This window comes from Podospora pseudoanserina, chromosome 2 (assembly GCF_035222485.1).
Source record: "Podospora pseudoanserina strain CBS 124.78 chromosome 2, whole genome shotgun sequence".
NCBI lineage: Eukaryota > Fungi > Ascomycota > Sordariomycetes > Sordariales > Podosporaceae > Podospora > Podospora pseudoanserina.
Window position 1 is genome coordinate 43,599 of NC_085921.1, and position 22,523 is coordinate 66,121.

The window sequence follows — 22,523 nt, forward strand, 5'->3', positions numbered from 1 at the left end:
GATTTTCGGTCTACCTCCAACACCCCGTTCCTCGAACAGGTCGGTCTGTCTTTCCCCCAAGCTACTCCGATTTTGCGCCTTTCCATGCTATTCCAGCCAGTGACGATTTACCCAGTCAAAAGCTACGCATGTGAGGCTGTACATAGACTACTCAGGCGGACAGTCAATGTCAACATCCGGTATGAAACGAACGCAACCATTGTTAATATTGAAATTCTGACATGAGCGGACTGAACACATCAAACCATACCGCGATCCAAGCTCAAGCAAATTTTCAGATACCCCAAGGCCTAAAATACCCCTTTCAACTGAACAATGGAGTGATCACTTCGTCGTCACCGTCATCAGCATCCCATCTACCGGCTTAGCAGTTACCTGTTGATTCTGGCAACCCGTGTTAGTGGTAAGCCTGTGAAATAGGTATGTACAGACAAGCTTACATTGTACACTGGTTTGCCCTTGAGACGGCATTTTCGTGTTGGTTCAAGAATGAAAGTTCCCTTTTCATTCCTTTCCAGCTCTCCCAAGCCCACCTTGGAAAAGGTGTATTTTCTTGCCACAAACGCAATGATGACCCTTGCTTCGATCGTGGCAAGGTCCTGGCCGATGCAGTTTCTGGGACCGCGTTCAAACGGTCTCCAAGAGCTGGCGGGAAACCGTCTGTCTTCTTCGATGGTGCTGTCCCCGTCGTTGCTCGAGCTCATAATTCCGCTCTTGTCGCCTAGCCATCTGTCGGGCATGAACTCGTCCGCAGTATCACCAAACACTCCAGCGTCTCGCTGTATGATGGTGGCGCAGTTATAAACCACCATGCCATCGAGACACAGGTGTTGTCCTTCAGGGGTTTGCACAACGAAGTTGCTTCCTGGTGGCGCCATCCTTGCCGTACCAGCTGGTGGGCATAGGCGCAGCGTCTCCTTGATGACGGCGGTGGTGTAGGCCATGTTGTTGAGCAATTCATCTCCTCCCGGACTCAGCAGCTTGTGCTTCATCAGCTCAAAGCTTTCACCTGATTCGGGGCCGAAGAGGGCATCCAGCTCTGCAACTAGTGCCTCGTGCGCTTTGGGGTACCGGTGAAGAAAGTAGAATGCCCAAGCGAGAAGAATCGAGGTCGTGTCATGCCCTGCAAACAGGAACGTCTTTACCTGATCGATTGTCTGAGCCAGCAGCTGCTCGTCGAGCACGTCGCATCCCTGCAGTGACAGGCTCAGCACACTGCGCTTTTCCTGTGGCTGCTCCTCGCCATGCTTCAGCCGAATCATCTGTTCCAGAAGGGAGTCGACCTTTTTCCCAAGACGGAATCGTTTAAGGGCCAGCTTTGGATAACACCACCAGGGAAGCATGTTGCTTCTTCCATGAAATGTCTGGACTAGTTGGTCATAAACCCTGATGAACTCGCCCTCTCTGGAAGAGTCGGGGATCTGGGCGTCAAAGTCGATGCCCATCGTCACCGCCCCGATGATGTCAAATGTCAAGCTGATAATGAGGTCGGTCAAGGGGAAAGATTGGCCATTTTCGCTGAGCTTGTTCAGTCTACCGAGGAAGATCTCAGTCTTGTCAATGATACAGGGGAGCAAGGTCATGAGGTGCTTCGGCGCGAATCCAGGGTTGTACTGCTTTCTCATCGACTTCCATTCCTCTCGCTGCTTGGACAAGATGGAGTGAGGCCCGACGAGGTCCACAAGGTCAGCTATGGTAGGGGATTTTGGGGCGCTCCAAGGATACTGCTTCGTCGCTTTCGACAGCTGCTCGGCAACCTCATGAGACGAAATGACGGCCATGGGATACCTGGCTGGCCAGAGGTCGACGAGAAGCACAGAAGGGTTACCGGCAGCTTTGACCATGTCACGGAAGATCCAGTCTGCTTATCTATTAGCGACTGGTCACCAGAGTACAGGAGTAATACAAGATCTGGATAGCAACTCACCAATATGCAGATCAGGAAGGTCATTGTTTTTGACTGTAAACTCATGAATGGTCTTCATGTGTCCCCAAATAAAAGACGGGGTAAGCTGTGGAAAGTGGGCATACTGCTTGAACCTGCGATGCCACACCGTCACCAAAAGATACACGCCAACGGGGAGCAAGGCCCAGAGCACAAGATGGCTCGCCATTTCTTTTGTTTCTGTTATCTGTGAGTCTGATTTCAGGCTCAGGTTAATCACTTGTGCAGACTTACAGTGCAGATGACTCAATAGGCAGATTTGCTGCAGAAGTTGGGAACAGACAAGAGGACTTTATCAATTTAAAGGGGGAGAGCGGGCATGAAGGGTGTCCCAGCGTTGTCCTCAAGTGGGGTTCGCCTGTTGGCTGTTCCCGCACCACTCGTTTGTTGCAAAACAACCAGGATTGAATGAATTCTGCATGGAACTTGGGTAGCTGGTGGTCTTTTTGGTGGCGGTGAAACAGTGGGTAGCCTGTAGGTGAGAGTGTACCTACCCTAGCTACCGATATTGCCACACTTGAACCTGGGACACAACATGAACGCCACGGAAACCCATGGCAACATTTTGACTGGATATCGCATTGTCGCTGAATGCTTTATACAGAAGACGTTGACGAAGGGGTGGTCCTACCCGCGTAGCTTCCGGCTAAAGACACCCTCCAATGCAACGTGGCCCAGGTACTACGTGATCCCGACAAGGCCTCAGATCTTCCCAATCTCCCGGCCTCCGGTGTTTCTTTCGCTGCCCAGGATCAAATTGACCTGGTTGCTGACCCCGATCAACTCCCCCTTTTCGTCCGTAATCACCACTTCCAGGTCCAGTCTTCCGTTTCTGATCTCTTTGCTCTGCATCCTCAACCTGAGCCACTCAACCCCCTTTTCCTCGGGCAGCGAACGTTTCAGTTCCAGACTCATCACGATCGTCGGATACCAGAACATCTCGGTCGCTTTGAATGGCTTATCTGTTTCGCCGCCTGGAGGGGGCCGAAACGCTTCGACGACGTAGGGGAAAGCATCACTGACGAGCCCGAGGGAGGAGTTTGTGAACCCCTCTGACGGGATCTTGAATCGCATCCACAGGTCGATTACACTCGGGTGCTCCTGTCCCCGCTTTGGAAAGTAAAAATGGCAGTTGACCAAAACCCGTGCGTATGTGCCAAACGCTCCGGAAGATCCAAGGTCGAGCTCCCGCCAGTTGTCATCCTGCCTCTTTGATTTCAACAGGAAAAAGTCTGGTGAGGCAGTCTTGGACGGCAATGACCACACAGTGGGCAGTGTGAGTCCTTGCTCTCTGGAGAGATCCGTCATGGTCAGATAGGCCGTGATCTCGGCCCGGGACGTTCCCTTGGTAATCCAGGGCGCTTGGCCGAGTAGTCCTCGTTGGTAGAGTGTCAGATGAAGCATCGAGAACTGTCTTCCTGGCTTGGTTTCCGAGATGATGATGATAGCAGGGCCAACTTCGGTTCGATTGAGAAATTGGAAATGCGACGTCATGGCATCTTTTTGGTGTTTTGATGCCAAATGCAAACGGGCTGCCTCCAACAGGCAAGAAGCGGAATACCCGCCATTGGGGACTGCAGTTGATGTCAGTCAGAGTACCTAGGTATAAGAGGGCAACCGAGAAAGGACGAAACCATACCAGTCCCAATGCAATAGGAGTCCAGCAGGTTAGTTTGGTATGTGTGGGAGTCGAGTCTCTCCACCTTGGTGGCTTGGGAAAAAGGGATGAGGGCAGACATAATAACAGGTGCAAAGGAGTACTGTCTGATTTGTTGCTACAAGACCCTGAAAGATCCGATGGACCTGTAAACAGGTTTATTACATACAGACCTGCAGCTCAACTATACATAAGAGCTCCATGTGATAGAATAATCAAGCAAATAGACCCACAGCTGACCTCGGCTGCCGTAGAAAGAAATCCGAAGTCCGTTCATCCACCACCACCACCTGATGCAGCCTGGTCCTGATCAAGCCAAGTAGTAATGTTATAAAAACTGAGTGCGCCTGTATCAACAGACCACACCAACGGAGTTATTGCCGGCAAAAAAAAACAAAGACTATTGATCATCAATGATCAAAAGTTTTGGACAATATGGGAATTGAACCCATGACCTTTCACAGAGCGCAGTTGTATAGATGCGAAGCGAAAATCATACCCCTAGACCAATTGCCCTAGTTATTGAAAATAATTGCTAGTTTTTTCATACATGATTGGCCTTACTCCTATCTCTTGCTAACTAAGCAGGGACCCTTGGAAGTAGGACCTCGGCTCTGTCAACCACAGCTGCGATTCACATCCTTGAAGACCATGGAAACCCCATCTTCACATGTCAACTGCAACGTTGTCTACCGCACCTCAAACTCTTGGAATCCCAACAATTCCAGAACCTGCTATCCAAGTCGTTGCTATTTGGGCTCACCTCACAATTGCCATGCTGATTTGTCTCGATTGGCGACACTGCTGGTTGACAAGATGGACGCATCCCTGCAGCGCAGCAGGCGGTTCGAGTTCAACTTCTTCCCAGCCCCACCCGAGATGTTCGCAAATGTGGATTGCCAGCATGCTTTGTTGGGGAAGAAGGGGCAGGGTGCTTTGTAGAACATTGGTTGACTGACGATAAATTATCCTAGGTCCCGTCTACGGTGGTGTACTTTTTTCTTTGGCTTTGTTGACATTCGCAAACCCCCGCGCTTCAACCTGACTGACCACCACGATGACCAACGCCGAACCGCCACCGCCTCCCGCCTCAGGGCCCGAAAATCATCCCGATGAAGCACCGTTGCTGAAAACCTTCACCCGCCTCAGCAAGCAAGTCTACGTTCAAGAGCCCGTTTCTTTTCCTCCCCCAGGCGCTCACGAAACCGATCCAACAACCGTGATCATATATGGCTGGGGGGATGCCGCGCCGAAACATCTGTCCAAATATGTTACTGGCTACACGACGCTATTTCCCTATGTCCGCCTGGTCCTCATCTTCTCTCCGATCCTCAAGACGCTGTACCAGACCCTCGACTCTCGTTCAAAAACCATGATACCCGTGATCGAGGCCCTCTACGGGCCCATTTCCTCCCTTGGCTCCTCTGCCGTGCCCTCCAAAGCCGAGTCCAAAGAACGAATCCTCCTGCAAGTCATGTCCAACACTGGAGGGATGAACCTGGCCGCCACCATGTACGCTTTTACTAGAGCCCAGCCCACTGAACCAGCTCAGGTGTTCCCCTATGACCTCATGGTCCTTGATTCAACACCAGGGAGCACCGCCTTCCTTCCCAACATTGCTCCTTGGTCACGAGCCATGGCAATAGGAGCTTCGAGAGTCTTGCCTTTTCTCCCCTTTATCGTCATCCAGGCGATGGCGGCGCTGTTCCTCGCAACGCTGCATGGCGTTGGTCAGATCATGGGAGCTACTTCTGCAGCAGTGTTCTCTGTAGCCGCCGTAAACGATCCATCATTGTCCGACATCACCTCGAAACGGCTATACCTCTACAGCAAAGAAGACGACATCATTCATTGGGAGGATATTGAAAGGCACGCGGCAGATGCAAAAAGCAAGGGATGGGACGTGTCGGCCGAGACCTTTGAGGGCACCCCCCATGTTGGCCACATGAAAGCCCACCCGGACAAGTACTGGACTGCCATCAGCGCAGCATGGAAAGATGCAGTCAAGAAACGAGACCATCAGTGACATGTGTGAATGAGGAATAGTGGAGACTAGATATCAACTGGTAATACTTGCCCATTATATTCCCTATTGCATGGAACCTGTAAAATGCTGGCGAAAAGTCAAGATGGGGGCATCGCAGTCTCATTGGATCTTGGTTCTAGGTAATAATTTGAGAAACCCACATGGCCTTTTGAGCAAGGTTGTCCCGTTGTTCACCCTCCCCCAGGGGCAATTGTGTTTGTCCACCTATTGCCCCATGCCTACCACGGCACACCTTACAAGGTGCCGGCAGTCTTGAACGCCTTGAGGCAGTCCTCAACCTTGGCCTTCATGGTCTTCTCACCCTCTCTGACCCAGACACGAGGGTCGTACTTGATGGTTGTCAGTATAACCAAACAAGAAATGTGGGGACACGTCACTACACTCACCTTCTTCTTGTTGGGCTTGTTCCCGCCTTCGGGGTTTCCGACTTGGGTCTTGAGATAGTCAATGTTGTTGGTGACATAATCTCTGATGCCCGTCAGGTAAGCCCACTGCAAATCGGTGTCTACGTTCACCTTGACGACACTATTCTCTTGTTAGCATATCGAACGGGCTAGTCTTGATATGTGCAGGGGCAATTTACCCATGGCTGATCGCAGTGTGGTAGTCGGACAAGGAAGAACCAGATCCGCCCTGTGACAAACTCGTCAGCATAATCGGTCTTGGCGTCTCTGGCAAGGACCTTGGCTCGCATCCCAGTTTGTAAAGAACCAAAAGTACTCAAGTGTGAAGGAATCACGTAGCTCAGAGGCAAGAGAGCCTCATCGTTTCGAGGCCTGTTCAAGAACAAACCGTGGTGAACGTGAGTCAAGAGTAGAGGTCCTGCAGCCTGGGTATGCGAGCCCAGAGAAGGACGACGAAGGGAGGATTCTCACATGGAAGACAAAGAAGACGGGCTTGTCCTCGGAGAACTTCAGCTGCTCCTTGACATAGGCCTGGTGCTTGCCCAACAACTCAGGGTGACTGACAAGATGAGATTGTGGTTTAGTAAGTTGACTCAGACGGTGCGCGTTTTAGCATGGAGTAAGACATACAGCTTGACATTTCCAGGGGCGTAGACGCCGTGAACATTGCCGAAGCCAGCAGCAATGCTGAAATACGGTGAGATGTCCTTGAAGGCGTTGTAGATCTGCAAGATGTCCTCGGGCTGTGTGTACAAAGCGGAGTTGTCAACACCAGAGTCTGGATACCTCAGGTTAGCAAAGCGCATCTCTGTGTCACCAAGTTACTTACTATCGACACCGTCCTCCTCGCCGCCAGTGATACCAATCTCCATCTCGAGCCACTGCTTAAGAGGAGCCATGCGCTTCAGGTAACGGACGCAAGTCTCAATGTTCTCTTCGACGGATTCCTCCGAGAGATCAAGCATGTGACTGCTGAAAAGGGGCGTGCCGTTCTTCTTGAAGAACTTCTCGTCCTCCTCGAGCATGCCATCGAACCATGGAAGGAGCTTCTTCGCGCAGTGATCGGTGTGGAGCACCACGGGGATGCCGTACGAAGGGGCGATGGCACGGATGTAGTGGGCGGCAGCTATCGCGCCAGCAACGGAGGCTACAAATCCTCAGCATCAAACACTACTAGAAACAAGAGATGGGGGGACTCACCCTCCCGCTTCTCAGAGCTGTCCTTGATGCCCTTTCCAGCGAAGTAGGCGCTAGTCGCCAAAGTCAGCACTTGCAGGGAGAATTGTAGAGCAAACCAATGGTGACTTACGCTCCACCTTGCGATGTCTGGAGGATGATGGGAGCCTTGGAGTCACGGGCTTGGGGGTCAAGGTTAGCCACAAATCATGCATGGGACTTGGGGAGGAACCTACCAGCCTCAAGGGCGGCGACAACAGTCGAGCTCGAGGTGACGTTCACGGCAGGAATCGCAAACCCGACCTTGCGGGCGTGCTGGAAAAGCTGGAGAACATGGTCGCCCTACACAAGCAGCAAGAGAATACAGGTCAGGAGGTTCTGTCGGAGAATTGGCTGCGGATATGCAGATTGGGGGTTGCACGTACGTAGATGACTCCGGCGGGGAGGTTAAGCTCCTATTAAAAAGTACATGTCAGCTGCTGCTAGACGACAGGAGGTCTAGGGTGTGGCTTACATCGAGGATGCCCATGGTGATATCGGTAGACAGGTAAAAGCTAATTGTGCGGTGATTGCTGAAGGAAAACGGAGTGACTGGTCCAAAGATGAATGTAAGGAGACGAGAAGGGAGTGGAAGGAAAATGAGGGCTTTGTATGACGCACCTGGACTCTGTCGCGGTTGCTCAGACGAGTTGCAAGACCACCGACAAGTCACTGGCAGGAGCGGGGCATCCCGGTCCAGGAGAATCACCCCACCATGTCCACCGGCACCCCGCGGGCTGACCAGGTGGGGTGTTGAGCCAAAGCACTGGCTTCGGCATGTGCTGCGGCCCGGCAGTGATTCCTGCGGCCTGTCCTGCAGGCTTTTGACAGCTGCCAACTGAAGAAACTGTTGGGATTTCTGACAGAACCCAGTTGAACCCCCAATCTCTTGGCATTGTCATCAAGACATGGTCGGTCCGATGGCCCAAGAGGCTTTTTTGGGCTTTGCGAAGCCGGACGGACGAGCAGGGCAGTGTATTTTTTTTCTGCACACTCTCACCGTATTCCCATGATGTCAAACCACCCATCATCTCGGCCGGTCATGTCGGCGTGGGTGGAGAAACGCGGCGCAAGGCACAGCACCTGTGTCGCCAGCTTGGCTCGGAAAATAGTGGAAAGCACCGGCGTCCGCACCCGTATGACCTCGGTCCGACATGACACATATTCGCCAGGAACCGGAATGGCTTCAAGGCTGTTCTCGACCGTTTAAAAGGCCTCCCTCACGCCGAATTTCCTAGCACTCGTAGTTGGGCTTCAGGACCATTGGAAGTGAGGGGTGAGAGCCTAGCTACGTCATGGTGGATCAAGTCCAGGGATGAGCTGACTCGGCGGAGCTGATGAGACGATGATCAAAACCAACAGCAAACACGCATCGTCAACATCAGCATTGGTCATATTCATCAACAGCTGAGAAATGCAATGCGAGTCCGACGGCTCGCAATGAAATCCTTCGTTACCAAATTGGGACTGTCCTCTTGAATCGACGTGGGAGCTACAAAAGATGACAAACTGGGTGCTCCTTCTGACAAATTGGGCCAACAGGAGCGCATAGGCAGTTGTTATGGCATCAGCGAAAGAGGGCAAGAATAACTGAATATATAGGGCTCAGGCAGTCCAAGATATTGGAGATGTTTTAGACTAGAACCAGACTTCTCATCTCTGGCATCATGAAGAGCTTCACACTTCTCGCAGGTCTTTTGTTCTCGTCCACGGCTTCATCAGCCGTGCAGGGCATAAAGTCCCCCAAGCCCCCATCGCTGGACCATCTTTGCTTGGTCAATTTTACTTTGGGTGACGCTATCCCGATTGGAAGCGGACCAAGAGGCATTCGGCTGGTTATCCCCATCTTGAACGGCACCTTCTGGGGACCTAGACTTAAGGGTACCTATCTCTCACCACCACAACCTCTCGACAGAACAGCTGACAAATCCAGGTACCATCTTACCGATCGGTGCGGACTGGGCCCTGCTGGATCCGAAGTATGGCCTTGATCCAGACAAGAGCTTTACAGCTGATGTCAGGACCACATTCAAAACACACGACGGGGAGTTTATCCAGATCACTCTTTCTGGGGAAAGACAGTCTGATGATGCACGGAAGCGGACTCTAGTCAGAATCGGCATGGAGACGGGAAGCGAACGGTACTACTGGGTGAATTCGTTGGTTGGACTTGGAGTGGTGACGAGGCCCGCTGAGGAGGGCAGAGAGTTTGAACTTGGAATGGAGTTCTGGCAGGCTCAGCTTTGAAATTTTGGTCTGCGGTTTCTTGAGTCCGATATTGATCGCAAATTCATCATCTTAGGGACACTCCCTGGATCTATCACCCTTCCTTCCGTAGCCTTGAATTGGTTGCCGCTTGCAGAGTAACCTCTTATCCAAAATAACACCGCTTTCGACAACTTGAAATACATCCAGGAGTAAATGGTCCGGTCTGTGAGCAGGTTCATGATCACTGGCTTTCATCCAACTGGCGGAAAAAAAATTCCCTCCCGGCCATTTCGCTTACAACTGCACGCCTTCAACTTGTCTCATGGCGGTGTTGGTGAAATGGCAAACCATCTTGCCTTTAGACGGCATGTTATCGGTTTCTCTTAGACAGAACCGCATTCTCGAAAAGCTGATTGAGCGACACAGAGCCAAGAGAACATATTGTGTGGCCAACCGTTGCAACTCAATGTCGCAGTCATTGAAAGAGACACTCGGCAGTTATCCAGGGGACTAAAAGAGTCTCGTCTCGGCTCAGAGCTTTCGCCTATTTGCCGGCATATACCACAACTTGATGTCGTCATTATGTTGTGAAGACATTCGGAAAGTTGGCTTGGCATTTCAGGGGTAAGTCGTTTTTGTGGCAGCCATTACCCGATCTGTGTTGGCAAGGTGAGTCTGCAAATGGCGGTGCAGGTAGCAAATTTAACCTTTTATAACAGCTTCAAAACCGCGCCTATCTTGATGCTATCTCCAATCGCCAAACAGGGGTACGTATAGTTTAACCGCCAGTCCAGCGCTTGGATCGCCAACCTTTCTGCATTGTACCTGTGAATCGCAATCACCTTTGGTTGAAGTCTTATCAGCATAGTCATAGATGCGGGTTTCTGTACATAGGCTGGGAAAGGGAAAGGCAGACACGGCAGGATCAACCGGGGCAACAATAATGTCTGGGCATATAAGAGAAGAAGTGAACGATGGATGAGTACTCGTCACCAGCGCTCCCATCTTTGCCATCGAATCCTTCTAGCCCAGGATGAAATTCCTTGCCGTTTTCAACCTTGCTTTGCTGTGTGGACAGAGCGTGGCCTCGGTCCATTGCACGGTTGTGAAGCCTGATCTCGTGAAGCGAATGTGCGCGTTTGACAACTGCCCTTCGATCGGCCATGTCAAACGCGGGCAACTTGTACATGCCGCATGTTTAGCTGACTGCAGCACTGTGGATAAGTGAGTTTGTCTCAGGTCCCAAACATAGTCATCGGTGCTGACCCTAAGCTGGAGTCCATGGGTCAAGCTGTTTGACGATACCTTTATCCAAGCAAGGAAGCAATATCTCGAACACTGTCACACATTTGGCAAGGATGCTTTCATAAAAGGTAAGCTTGACTTTTACAAACTCGAGCTTCAACTTGCAGCTAACAGCGGCCAAGACCTTCCCCCTTGTCATGTGGTAGACAAAAGGTCCAAAACAGATTGCGCATTCCTGTCGAGCTCTCCTCAATTACATTCACGACCTGGCAAACTTGGTTCAGGACTTCTCAAGCTCCTGAAAAGAGATACGGGCAACAGTCTCGAGTATGTGTCAGGGCCGATCGCATCACACAACACAACTCTTCCTGATAACGTAGGCAACTCGACGACTGTTTCCGCCAATTCAACCGTTTCTGCGAATTCGACGATTCACCTTGGCAACAATGCAACCAATCCATTCTTTAAAAAGTGGTACAAGCGTCATGCCATCCGATCTCCTCAGGTCTTTACTACGATAACCCTGCCTATACCAACCCCAACTCTCACAATTCCAATCACCACGCCAACTCTCTCATTGCCAATCCCAACCTCAACAGTCTCGATATCAATCCCGTTCCCGACAACCACGGCACCTAGTCTGCCTCTCCCTACCGGTATACTTTCGCGTCGCCATGATCAACAAAAGGTTGACTTTGCCTTCTTTCCCAACTCTACCATCCCGCTTGGCAATGTTACAAAGCCTCATGTTCCTAAAAGATCGCTTGTGGCTCTTCCTTTTAACGCTTAGACGGTGGTTGCTCAGCCTTGCTCTCGATTGTCTACTTTAGGTTTCTCTCTGTCTTTACCAATATCTGTATTGGAAAATCTTCTGATAGTTCGCCCTCGTTGATCTTACGCTCTTTCAAGCATCATACGTTGCTCAGCTACTTGTAGGTAGTCTTTGGTCTGCTCTAGGAACCCAATTTTACCCCGACTTTGCCTTGCTCTCTGCAAGAACCTTCTCGACTACTTGCAAGTCTTCTCTCAGACTGGTACAGAATCCACCCTCGGGGTCTGAAAAAATCTCGGCAAAGTACAATGCAGCCTCTCCGTACTTTTTCGCGCTCTCCGGGTCCCCTTTATCATAGTATAACTTCATGAAAACCTGGTAGTATTCCCCAATCTTAGTAATAAGCCTTTCCACCTGTGCCAGCTCGATGAACTCTCGGGTCCAATCTACCAAAGCGTCATATTGGGTCTCCGAGTCCTGCATGGCATAAAACAGTTCCATCAGCCGCTCGCGACGAGAGTCGGACGCGTCTCTGGCCTCGGTCGGGGCCGTGCAAAGTGCACAGGTGCAGTTGAAATGCCAGTTGCCCAGCGATTTGGCACGGTATGACGTGGGCATGCCCAGCGGGATATCTGTGTATGTCAGAGAGCAGTACTTGAGGGCGTCCGGATGAAGTTCTGGAAACCTTACAGCTAATGGTGATCTCTTCTCCCGGCATGATATCTCTCGTTGCGACCGCCGACATGACCAAATCGTTGGAGGTGAAGCGTGGAAAGGCACTAGAACAATCAGCCACTCTTGACTTCTCTGAAAAATGGTGGCTCCGAGACCTACTTGGGATCACAAGCGTGGTTCATCCTCTTGTTCTGTCAGTCACTCTTCGCGTGTGGAAAATAGGAAGACATGAGACAAACCGCAATCTCGGGATACAGCCCTTTGCAATCACGACCGTTGACTGTCATGCCAAAGGCATTGGTCCGGATCACATCTTCCAGCACATGCATTTCGCCCTTTCTGCTCCTCGCCAGATTCAAAACCCGTTGTTTGTCCCCCAGTTGCTCCAACGCTCGCTGGTAATATTTTCTACCTTTTACAAAACCTCTTGCTCTCACAGATTCTCCTGCTGGTGTGGCCTTGCGCGTGCCTCCCTCTGTCACCTTGAATTTGACACCTGCTTCGCCCTCCTCTTCCCCGGGGAAGAAAGCGTTATCCGCAATCACGGCAGGAAAAGCGCGCATGATGGTTTCAAACCGGCTGATCTTTCTGGTTGCGATGACTCCTTTTCCCTTTCCGGGAATAGAGATGATGGCGTATGGCAGATCGGGATGCTGAAACTCCTCCTGGGGTTTGAAATGTCTTCTCTCTAGCCAATGGTCCGCAGCTCTGTCGATGGCCACCACCAGGCCAGCAGCAGTTTCTGGAGTTGTCAGAAAGGAAACTCCAGCCCCTAGATTGTACGACGCGGACGAAAAGACGCAAAACTTCTCGCCTGGAATGTCGGAGAAGGACGTTGAGCAGAGAGGTTGGTGGGTCCACGGTAGATTGGGAATGTCAAAGGAATCCGATTCGTCATCCACTAAAAGAGGTGACTGCTTCGGTGCAGCAGATAATGGGGAGAGTAGAGGATTGGGACATGTCGTCTGAAGGGCAGACACATGGTTGATAGTCAGGAAGAAACAAGACCAAAGTATGGGTGAAAACTTGAAGGCCAGACGGTGTGTGGGTTCTGGGGGTCATGTCAGCGACCTGCCGACCTCATTGTCAAAAGATATACTTACTAGTCATGATGATGAGCTTTCCTTTCTTGGCTTGTCCCGCTGGTCGGTTCTATTCAGATGAGATGGAGAAGATATCAAACTGTTTTACCCAGCATCTTGCTACGGTGTTCGCTTGGGCATAATCACTTGGCGACTGAGCACTGACAACGCCGAGAGTTTCGAGTTTTACCCTGTCCCAGATAGAATTCCCAGTAGGAATTCTGGAGGTCAAGGCGAATAGCCGCCAGTGGAAGATGCCCCGGTTAATATGGATATCGTGATATAGCCGACATCCAAGTCAATCCGAGTAAGTACACAGTCTGGCAGTGTCAAATGAAAAAAGTCAAAACAGTTGTATTCTCTATCGATGGTCATGCTCATGATGCAGAAATGCTGATGCTGGTGATGCTGATATCCAATATCCCAAATGTAATCCCAATGCTGTCCTCACAAAGTAGGTACCCAAGCCCAAAAATCGTAAATGTATCCCAAAGAACCGCGGACCACTAAAAGCCGCACAGAATCGAAGAAAGAGTGACCGATGGACTCCTGAAGCGAAGCTCAGTGAGCCAGAGGCTGGTTGAGAAAGAAAGGGGGAGCTTCGTGCATCCCGGGAGGTCATGTTGATGCGCCGGCTCTAGTACCCATCGGCTTGGGCAACAACAGTCCAACCGTCATCCTTACCCACGACAGGCTTGGGGGTGGAAGATGTGACGGTGGAGCCAGAGCGAGCGGCGTCGGTAGGATTAGAGCTGCACTTGGTGTAGCCGTCGGTGACGAGAACTTGCACACCGGCAGGAAGGACCATGCGGCCGGTGCCCTGGGACATGAGGATCACATCCTCTTCGGTACCGGTGCGCTCGCCCTTGAGAAAGACGATGGACTTGCAGCCCTGAAAGTCGAATGTGCGCTCATAGTTGCGGGCGGGGATTTCGACGTAGTTGCTGAGGTCCGCAGAGGTGAAGACGGCTTCGGTCTTGTCCGACCAGCGGCGACGCTTGGACAATGTCAGTCTTTCATTTGCGCATGCGGTTCGAGTCAGGGGAGACCTACAAGTTCCTGGGCGTCAATCATGTTGATGGTGGTAAGCGGTGGTGGGTCGGAAAAGGTTGAGTTGATGAGTGAAGATGTGATTGTGTCTGGGAGGAAAAAGAGGTCAGTCATCCATGAACAACTGCTCTCTATTTAACAACCATCTTGCACTCTTGAGCAGGTCTCCTGATACCCACCGAGAATCTCCACGATGCAAAAGCGAAACCCGCTTCCTGCCCAAAGTCTCCAACACGGCATGCACCAATGTGCTGACATCCATAGTCGTTGCAGATGACTGGGCCCACGCGCCAAGGATGGAGTGCCGTCGCCGTGTACCCAATGAAGTTTGTACAAGAAAATCAACCAGAGCCCAACCCCAAACACGAACACACTTGGGATCTACTTTGGAGCCCAAAAGACCGTTCCCCGCTGTGATAACGGGGCCCAGACTGCCAGAGTCTACCGAGTCTGCTAACGTGGACGGCCTTGGCAGGGCGGTTGGCGATTAGCGCGGGCCCATATCGAGTGGCATCGTGACGTGGCTTTTGTGGTGTCTCTGACCGACACTTGTCATTGGCCTCTCCTTGGCAGGGCGAGTGGAGAAGGGAGCGACACATCACGATCGATCGATTCCCGCCAGTGTCCACACACCTGACTCGTCTGATTTGGGATTTAAGCGCGCTGTAGTGCTGAGGCTGCTGCAAGCCTGCAGGATGCACAAACGAGCAACTGATCCAAAAGTTCAGCTGTCTAAACACAGTTAGGCAATTCGTAGTGTTGCAGCGAACTTGGGAGCGAGTGGAAGGTGCGAGGGGATCAAGGCAAGACCAAGCCTTGATGAAACTCTACACTACTGATATGCTGTCTAGTGCATCTTCATCATGTCGACACTTGTAAGATAGTCACTTGTTCCCTTTGCCGGCTCCCGATCTTTTGGCCCACATGTTGTCCCGGCTTTCCCTTCCCCCTTGGCGCCGTCAACTCTCATCCACTGGTTGCGGCTCGTGGCCTTCAGCAGATTTTTCTGAGCGTCATCAAACCACCCATTGATGAAATCCCCATGAAAGCAGTACCCTTCGCCAACTTCGCCGCAAGCCAACTTCAGAGGTGGAGTGCCGGACCAACCTTTGGGAAGCAGGCTGCGAACATTGTATCGAACAGAGAACCGGAGCTGCGGAATTCGTTTCATACCTGAGGGACAACGGCCACCGTTCGCGGCGGTGTAGGCATAGTTCTTGATGTTGCTTGTCTGGACGCAATCCGGAAACCGAAGAATGACTTGAATATTGCCGCTGCACGTCACGCGAGGCATGAGAGCTCGATTACGGTTCTGTCTGTCCTCAGGCCCATTTTCACACCACCATGTCAGACCAGTGGTGCCCTCGTTCACATCACTCTGGCTTCTCGCTGTTGCATTTCCTGTAATGGCAAAAAAGTCTTGTGGATATGGAATCTCGGCCTTGTCGATGTTTTCATAGTATGTGCTGAACATGCCAGGATTCACCTCCACAAAGTCGGTTGGTCCCCGTACATAGTAAAGGGTTGGAATCCCTTCAATGTTGATGATTTTGGTCTCGCCTTAGCCGCCTGACACATGAAGAACTAGCAGAATAAGAAAACTTACAGTACACTGACAAATCGTTGGGGTTCTCTCCAGAGGCACAGCCTTTCTGCAGGTCGGCCGTGGTGGGCAGGTCTTTGGTCACAGCATCGGATCCAAAGAATGAGTGCATATGAGAACGGTACTGCCCAGGATAAACGATAGGATCAATATTCTTGACCATGAATTGCTTGTGGCGGATGTCAGTATATGCCGTCACGACCGCCGCCAGAGCGCATGCAACCGCTGTCGAGACGATCATGATGATGTTGAAACTGATAGTTGAAAATGTCGATGACAGTAAGTACATAAACATTCAGTATGCGATGATCCCCTTTTATCTGTTTTGGTAACAGTGAACCGTAAGAAACAGGGTTGTCGTGATATGTTTGGGGCTGGGTATGCCGGTACTCACCATGGAGCCTGCCAACCGCAATGCTGGGCTGAGTATCTACCGCAGAGATAAGCAACGGAATCATGACAGAGTATTGGTGGTATTTTCCTTTCCATGCCTCCGGTTATAGGGGAGTATAGTCGAGCACAGATACTTCCACCTATCGTGACGGAGCATTCCTGCTGCTTGATTCTTGGAAATACATTAGGCTGACCTTGAAGGCAATATACTCCATGCAACCCTTCATAACAGAGTTCACAATGAAAACGAGTTTCGGCAGTTGATAGGTAATCACCAAATTTCTGTAAACTAGTGGCAAGATGTGCTTTCTCGAATCTACGTTATGAATGAACTCCCAAGTTCGTCGCTAACTACCTACACATTTCTGCTTCAGACTGGAAAGTATGTAGGTATTCGACAATACAGTATTTTCAACAAGCTATGATTGTGATCCACACATAGAAGAAGGCACAAACATTATCCCCATAAGACCAACAGCCTATATATCTATGAAAGTCAGAACGGGGTGTTGGGAGGCTTGGTCTACCTTGCTTCGAAACCCCCTATCCAAATGACATTACAGGTACAATTTTATTGAGATTATATTTTTTCCACCCATCCTTCGTGTTTTCTTTCTACAGAGTACCTATCCACCACTCTTTCCATTTCCTTGATTTCCTTCAAGTTGCCATCCCATATGCAATAACTGTCGACTTACACATTTCGACCGAAATAGAAAATAAGCTTCCTAACTATCTTTCGAAAGATAGTAAGTACCTTTCGAGGCCCGTTAATGTCACTAAGCTGAGGTGCCAATAGGTCAAGGCCAGTACTGTATTCCTGTAGCTAATGTAATCGTAAGATAAAGAAGGAAAAAGGAAAGGAAGGTTTGTGTGTGGCCCATCTTGCTCTCCAAGATATCCTTGCCCTGGCCTGTGCCTTCCTCCTGCTCTCCCATTGGCCACAGCCTCCCTGCTCTCCTATTGGTCGCAGCCTTCTTCCTGCTCCCTCTGCTCCCTGCACCCCTAACCCTGTCCCGTGCTCTCTGCCGTATGCTGTCACAGTTAACGACCATTCGAGACCATTTAGTTATATTTCAAGGTGTAGTTGCACATTCTATTCCAGGTATATTGACTTACATTTCTTTACAATGTCGGACTCTCTCCATAGCATGCCTCTTAAGAGGCTTGGAAAATAAGGTCATGACCCCCTGGCATCAATGTATTTGTACCAAGGTCTCAGAACCTTTAAGGGGTCAGAAAACCACTAAGCAAATTTTCTTCCGTACAAATAGCAGCTATAAGCTGCGTGATAGCCATGGGTGGTCTGTCCCAAAAGCTGCTGGTCGCCTACCTGAGTCCATCCCATTGAGTGAGCGAAAATGATGGAGGGTGCGAATCGTGCGATACGAAAATTGTAGCAGCTTGATTTGCAGATGATGCATGGAAACACTAAAGAGATCACGAAAATAGATTCTTCGTTACAATAAACTACGTTGGCTTGAAGGGATTCGAGACCATTATTAGCCTCAAAACTCAATGTACAACGATGCGAAAGGCTGGAAGTGCACCTGTTCACGACCATACTGAAGCACTGGGTTATTCTCCACCCATTGTTCTACTACAAATCACATAGCAGTATCAAGTAATGGCACAAGAGAAGTTAGCTGCCACGGATGACAGCAGGTTATGATGCTCCAACCGCTTAGAAGTCTTCAACATGTCGTTGCACTACGTAATATTGTATCAACGGCTTGTCTAATGGGTACAGGATGTCAGGGTCCAAATAACCTGTGAGAACGATCAACCATAGCAATCATCACGTAGTGAAACGGTCATAGTGTTCTTTTTTTAGAAAAAAAGAGAGAAACAGAGTTTGTAGTGCAGGCCTTGGTAAGCTTGTCATACTTGTTTTTGGTGTTGAAATGAAGCTCCGTATTTCCTGATAAAGATTCAAAGGATCTTGGCTCAACGCGGGGTTAGCCCTTGTATGTATCCCGTCTTCTTTAGCCGCTGCAGTTATGCCGAGATGCTGTTTATCCGTGAGCAGCTTGTCGTTGAGCGGACCAATGGCAAGTTCACCTCGGTTTCTCGCCCGTTGTTATGGGGTATCATTACATAGAGTCGGAAGAGATGAGACCAGAAGAAGAGCGTTGGATGATACTGTCACAGTGTAGGAGCCGGTTATTTGCTGACCAGGCGTACACGAGCACATCGAAAATGGGATAGGAAGCTCCGAAGACGAATCCTTCACGCTGATAAGTTAAGTTATTAGCTCTTTAATAGTGTGTAACATTCACTTTCATAGAAACCGCATTTCCACAAGAGACCAAACCAGTCGGTAAACACCTTGAAGCTCGACAAGATGCTGTTTGTGGGATTCTGGCTGATGGCCACGGCCTCAGCCGTCGTTATACTTCCAGGGGGAGAACCAAAGCCCTACACAAGCCAGTATCCGATCTTGGCAACAACAGAAGACGCCTACTTTCGTGAATCCGCCCCCAATGAACTTCGGAGCGTCAACAACACCATCAAGGTGATTCTGAGCTCACACTCGACCACCAACATATCCAATGATTCCGGGTTGTATCCTTCTGGTGACTCTTTCATTCGCGGCGCAATACAGGCGTGGGGTGAGCATTTGCACCTGGTCGTGCGCCCCGAAGAGGTTTGGTTCACCATTTTGGTGCAGATGAACTTTTATATGACATCTCATGCCGAGGAAGTTCGAGAGCTATTCGTCAATCACCAAGGACAACGGGAGATTCTCGTCGAGGATCTCACATGGTACCGCATTTTAAGCCGTTTCAGAACAGAAATTCAAGCGAGAGTCAAAACCGATTGGTTGATGGACTGGATCATGCCCAACTTCTCAACAACAACCGAGAGCGACGTCATGACGGCCAATATCCTAATGATGGGTCTGACCAAAGCCTACTTCAAATACATTGGAAAGCCTGTCTGTGGTCTACCATCGGTTACGCTGCTCGGCGAGCTTTCAGACTGGCAGAAGATCCTAGCAAAGCTCGACCGTCTGCCTGACTTTGGCCCGGAGCCAGAAGAATACAAGGCCAGACTCCGTCCTATTCTTTCGAGATTTGTCACAAGCTTCGAACAGCCCGATTCACCCGCCACGCAAGAGTTTTGGAACCAAATTGTGACAGGAAGAGCGGGCAAAGTGTGCGGATCACCGCCAGTATTTCTCTCTGGATGGATCACGGGCTTCTTTTTCTGGAACGAGAACGGCCAGGCTTTCGCGCGTCAAAAAGGCGACATGTTGACACTTGATGGCATCTCCTATCCCGTTCTTGACCTCGAATTTGCACCAGTGGGATACGCAAGAGCCCCATTTGTGATGCGGAACTACCAAGGTCAAGGGGACTTCCCTGCATACGTCGCGGCTGGCAATCTAGGGAAGCAGGTCACAGCTGGTCCCCCGGCCGGGTACAAGGAGGCGTTGCTGAGGACTGGTGGCAATGTTAGCCTTGCCGACGACAAGGCTAGGCATGCGACTCTGAGGCCCTTGAGTGCATGGATGCTGTACGGCCCCCTCAGTCATGAGCCCCGATCAGGGTGGTTCAAGGAGGATGAGTTGATGGATATTCAGATGAGTGTCAAAAAGTACATGACTGGAGACACGTGTGGTTTGCTGGCCGCTCCTTGATGTCAGTTATTGTTAGTTTTCACAGCCTCAAAACAGTGTGGCTCTTTATCCTGCACTGGCTTGAAACTGCCTCATCCCATGTCTGCCTTGAACTCATGGTGCTGAGGACCCGCTCATACATTATATTGGCCATCCTGAAACATGAACGTATATTTGGGGCTTCTGCTGGGTCAGCTTCCAATTCCGAGGCCTCTTGATATCTTTACTCGCTACCATACTCTGGGACTACTCCTTACGGCAAAGTTCAAAGCAAAACTGTGCCGCAGTTCTAGCCAAGTCATTCGACAACCTGCGACCATCACAGTCAGTGCACATCTAGGCGCTCATGGCCCCTGCTTTGTCAGAGGCTTGCAGTGTCCCCAACTATTGAATCCTTTGATCCTTCGCCATTAGCCGTGCAAAAAAGGTATAGCTACTTCGCCACTCTACACATGACCTCCTTCAATCAGGTAGATCATCATCCCAGACTCGAGATACTGACCGGAAGTCTCGGAAACCGTATTGCATATGCATTGCTCTTGGCATCAGCAAGGCGTGCAAGGTGTAGGTCTTGAATTCCCATCATTTGACCTTTGCCAAGTTGAGGACTGAGTTGTCAGCCCTTGTGGTCATATCTACCAGAACAATTCTATGGAAAAGCAATCTTGTCATTGACCGAGAAGGAGCGGTGAAAGATACCAGAGGACACCAAAGTGCGTAGTTGCCATAAGGTATGAGGTATCAGGAGCTACGTCTCTGGCCTGAGGTTTTCCAAGTTGCTCGTGCGAGACCACACAGACAACCCCGTAATTTGAATACAATGATTATAAAAGTAAGTACTTGGCAGTACTGCAAAGGATTCAGGCACAGCAAGACCCATGACTGTTGATGGTGTCGGTGAGCATAAACCTGGCAGATAGGTAGGCAAGGGAGGTAGGTAGGCAACTATATGTATCTGTAAGAGACGAGAACTAGAATTACCATGCAGCTGCTGAAAATTTCACAGATACACCTTACTCCAACATGCTTCAATTCAGAGTCCAACTTGCCCTTTGCTGGCTTCTAGGCGCTGTTTCTCTCTCAACTACTCGCGCGTTATCCACCCCTTCCAGCCGAACAGTGTCACCAGGAAATTCGATTATTCCCCGATCGTCGATTGCCGTCAAGATTGATAGAACAGCCGCGGTGTCCTCGCGCTCTCTGGGCGGTATCAAGTCCGTCGAACAACTGGTTCGAAACGCTCAAAGAGACTCTCGGCTGAGCAAAAGAGAGGTAGAATTCACCGTTCATCCTCTTATCACCACCGTGTCACCAAAAAGAATCACTCAGTTGGTCGAGAGAGCGACTGTCCTTACCCCAGACTACGTCCCAACAGATTTCAGCACATGGTATCAAGTCCTTTTTCCGGAACCCGAGAGCGAGGACAACCAAACTCTCCATGATCTTCTGGCTACGCTCTCTGGCTACCAAGAGGTAGCAAGCTGCCATCCACTCGGTGGCGGCATCCTCCCCGCTGTGGACCCCAGCAATGACCCCCTATTTCCAAGCCAGGGCTATATGACGCCAGCAGGGGAGGGTATCAACGCGCCATATGCATGGGGATTCCCCGGTGGCGATGGAGCCAACACTACCATCATCGACATTGAGAGGGGTTGGAAGCTGGATCATGAGGATTTGGTACGCTACATCTATCCATCTCCCTTGGTAGCTTGTCACGCTCTTACTAACAGACACGATGTTGACAGGCGGATGCTAATATCACACTTCTAGCCGGGTTGAATGTCAAAGACAGATATCAGTCCAATTACCGGCACGGAACAGCCGTTCTCGGTGAAATGCTCATGGTGGACAACAACATTGGCGGCGTGGGCATCATCCCTGGAGCTCAGGGGCATGTTGTCGGGGTGACGCGTGTTGTCGGCGGCGGCCCTTTTGAGAATTATCCCGAGGCCATCTTGGATGCCATCGATGCTCTTGGCTTTGGAGATGCGATATTGCTTGAAATCCAGGTTCCCGATGCCAACGGCAACATGTTTCCCGTCGAAATCATCGATGCCGTGTTCGACGCCATCTCCCTTGCAACCTCACTGGGAATTACGGTCGTTGAGCCAGCTGGCAACGGTCAGCAAGACCTGGATGCTCCAATCCTTCGCATCGGCAGCGCAACCCCAGCGTCTATTCTCAACCCAAGTAGTCCCGAGTTCCGCGATTCGGGCGCCATCATGGTTAGCGCAGCGACGTCGACGATACCTCGGACCAGAGTACTCGAGTCCAATTACGGGGCACGCATCGATGTGCATGCCTGGGGCGAAAACATTCTCACCGCCTCAGTTGCGGGTTCGGCCGACGATATCGACACCTATTTGCCCTTTGACGGCACATCAGGAGCCGCTCCCATCATTGCCGGCGCAGCCCTCAGCGTTCAGGGGATGATCAGTGCCAACCGCGGGACAAAGTTGGATGCATTTGTACTCCGAGACCTGATCAAGATTGATGGAACACCCACCTCTAATCCATCCGTCGACAAGCTAGGAGTGCAGCCTGACCTTCGTGCGCTCATTGACGGAGGCCATCTTTCGTAGTCAGAAATTATTTCTCTACCTTA

General features: G+C 50.6%; 11 protein-coding genes and 1 non-coding gene across 12 annotated transcripts; 6 read left to right on the top strand and 6 right to left on the bottom strand.

Moving 5' to 3' along the window:
* Positions 1–185: 185 nt before the first annotated feature.
* On the bottom strand, positions 186–2,114 carry QC764_000680 (uncharacterized protein; the record flags this gene model as incomplete). Its single annotated transcript, XM_062939802.1, has 3 exons — positions 186–384; positions 441–1,861; positions 1,928–2,114. The coding sequence occupies 3 exons, from the start codon at positions 2,112–2,114 to the stop codon at positions 325–327; spliced, it is 1,668 nt and encodes a 555-aa protein (XP_062802356.1). The 3' UTR covers positions 186–324.
* A 533-nt stretch (positions 2,115–2,647) lies between these two features.
* QC764_000690 (uncharacterized protein) lies at positions 2,648–4,025 on the bottom strand (the record flags this gene model as incomplete). Its single annotated transcript, XM_062939804.1, has 2 exons — positions 3,585–4,025; positions 2,648–3,519 (listed from the first exon to the last, which is right to left on the bottom strand). Exons 1-2 carry the CDS (start codon positions 3,682–3,684, stop codon positions 2,648–2,650), a joined length of 972 nt encoding a protein of 323 aa, XP_062802357.1. The 5' UTR covers positions 3,685–4,025.
* Positions 4,026–4,029: 4 nt separating this feature from the next.
* QC764_0029090 lies at positions 4,030–4,118 on the top strand. Its single transcript has one exon. It is a non-coding gene; the product is annotated as a tRNA-Ala (tRNA).
* Positions 4,119–4,659: 541 nt separating this feature from the next.
* Positions 4,660–5,628, top strand: QC764_000700 (uncharacterized protein; the record flags this gene model as incomplete). The annotated part of the gene is made up of 1 exon (XM_062939807.1): positions 4,660–5,628. The coding sequence occupies one exon, from the start codon at positions 4,660–4,662 to the stop codon at positions 5,626–5,628; it is 969 nt and encodes a 322-aa protein (XP_062802358.1).
* A 23-nt stretch (positions 5,629–5,651) lies between these two features.
* Positions 5,652–8,708, bottom strand: FBA1 (Fructose-bisphosphate aldolase 1). The gene is made up of 11 exons (XM_062939812.1): positions 7,744–8,708; positions 7,655–7,684; positions 7,466–7,571; positions 7,363–7,411; positions 7,254–7,303; positions 6,883–7,200; positions 6,684–6,831; positions 6,525–6,612; positions 6,233–6,282; positions 6,036–6,174; positions 5,652–5,978 (listed from the first exon to the last, which is right to left on the bottom strand). Exons 1-11 carry the CDS (start codon positions 7,756–7,758, stop codon positions 5,883–5,885), a joined length of 1,089 nt encoding a protein of 362 aa, XP_062802359.1. The 5' UTR covers positions 7,759–8,708; the 3' UTR covers positions 5,652–5,882.
* On the top strand, positions 8,157–9,683 carry QC764_000715 (uncharacterized protein). The gene is made up of 2 exons (XM_062939813.1): positions 8,157–9,149; positions 9,202–9,683. The coding sequence occupies exons 1-2, from the start codon at positions 8,936–8,938 to the stop codon at positions 9,513–9,515; spliced, it is 528 nt and encodes a 175-aa protein (XP_062802360.1). The 5' UTR covers positions 8,157–8,935; the 3' UTR covers positions 9,516–9,683.
* An 826-nt stretch (positions 9,684–10,509) lies between these two features.
* On the top strand, positions 10,510–11,692 carry QC764_000718 (uncharacterized protein; the record flags this gene model as incomplete). The annotated part of the gene is made up of 3 exons (XM_062939815.1): positions 10,510–10,700; positions 10,755–10,849; positions 10,904–11,692. The coding sequence occupies 3 exons, from the start codon at positions 10,510–10,512 to the stop codon at positions 11,509–11,511; spliced, it is 894 nt and encodes a 297-aa protein (XP_062802361.1). The 3' UTR covers positions 11,512–11,692.
* Positions 11,558–13,278, bottom strand: QC764_000720 (uncharacterized protein; the record flags this gene model as incomplete). The annotated part of the gene is made up of 5 exons (XM_062939816.1): positions 11,558–12,125; positions 12,184–12,272; positions 12,328–12,353; positions 12,408–13,219; positions 13,272–13,278. 5 exons carry the CDS (start codon positions 13,276–13,278, stop codon positions 11,689–11,691), a joined length of 1,371 nt encoding a protein of 456 aa, XP_062802362.1. The 3' UTR covers positions 11,558–11,688.
* A 609-nt stretch (positions 13,279–13,887) lies between these two features.
* Positions 13,888–14,983, bottom strand: QC764_000730 (uncharacterized protein; the record flags this gene model as incomplete). The annotated part of the gene is made up of 2 exons (XM_062939818.1): positions 14,304–14,983; positions 13,888–14,247 (listed from the first exon to the last, which is right to left on the bottom strand). The coding sequence occupies exons 1-2, from the start codon at positions 14,412–14,414 to the stop codon at positions 13,888–13,890; spliced, it is 471 nt and encodes a 156-aa protein (XP_062802363.1). The 5' UTR covers positions 14,415–14,983.
* A 164-nt stretch (positions 14,984–15,147) lies between these two features.
* QC764_000740 (uncharacterized protein) lies at positions 15,148–16,144 on the bottom strand (the record flags this gene model as incomplete). The annotated part of the gene is made up of 2 exons (XM_062939819.1): positions 15,148–15,833; positions 15,907–16,144. 2 exons carry the CDS (start codon positions 16,142–16,144, stop codon positions 15,148–15,150), a joined length of 924 nt encoding a protein of 307 aa, XP_062802364.1.
* Positions 16,145–18,304: 2,160 nt separating this feature from the next.
* Positions 18,305–20,361, top strand: QC764_000750 (uncharacterized protein; the record flags this gene model as incomplete). Its single annotated transcript, XM_062939821.1, has 2 exons — positions 18,305–18,361; positions 18,584–20,361. 2 exons carry the CDS (start codon positions 18,305–18,307, stop codon positions 19,937–19,939), a joined length of 1,413 nt encoding a protein of 470 aa, XP_062802365.1. The 3' UTR covers positions 19,940–20,361.
* A 580-nt stretch (positions 20,362–20,941) lies between these two features.
* Positions 20,942–22,500, top strand: QC764_000755 (uncharacterized protein; the record flags this gene model as incomplete). The annotated part of the gene is made up of 2 exons (XM_062939822.1): positions 20,942–21,595; positions 21,664–22,500. The coding sequence occupies 2 exons, from the start codon at positions 20,942–20,944 to the stop codon at positions 22,498–22,500; spliced, it is 1,491 nt and encodes a 496-aa protein (XP_062802366.1).
* Positions 22,501–22,523: the final 23 nt, after the last annotated feature.

Coding starts and splice junctions, on each gene's coding strand:
- QC764_000715 (XM_062939813.1), top strand. CDS start 8,936: ATGAAGAGCTTCACACTTCTCGCAGGTCTTTTGTTCTCGTCCACGGCT. Junction 9,150..9,201: donor CTGGGGACCTAGACTTAAGG/GTACCTATCTCT, acceptor TGACAAATCCAG/GTACCATCTTACCGATCGGT.
- FBA1 (XM_062939812.1), bottom strand. Junction 7,201..7,253: donor CAGCTCTGAGAAGCGGGAGG/GTGAGTCCCCCC, acceptor GAGGATTTGTAG/CCTCCGTTGCTGGCGCGATA. Junction 6,832..6,882: donor CGAGGAGGACGGTGTCGATA/GTAAGTAACTTG, acceptor TGAGGTATCCAG/ACTCTGGTGTTGACAACTCC.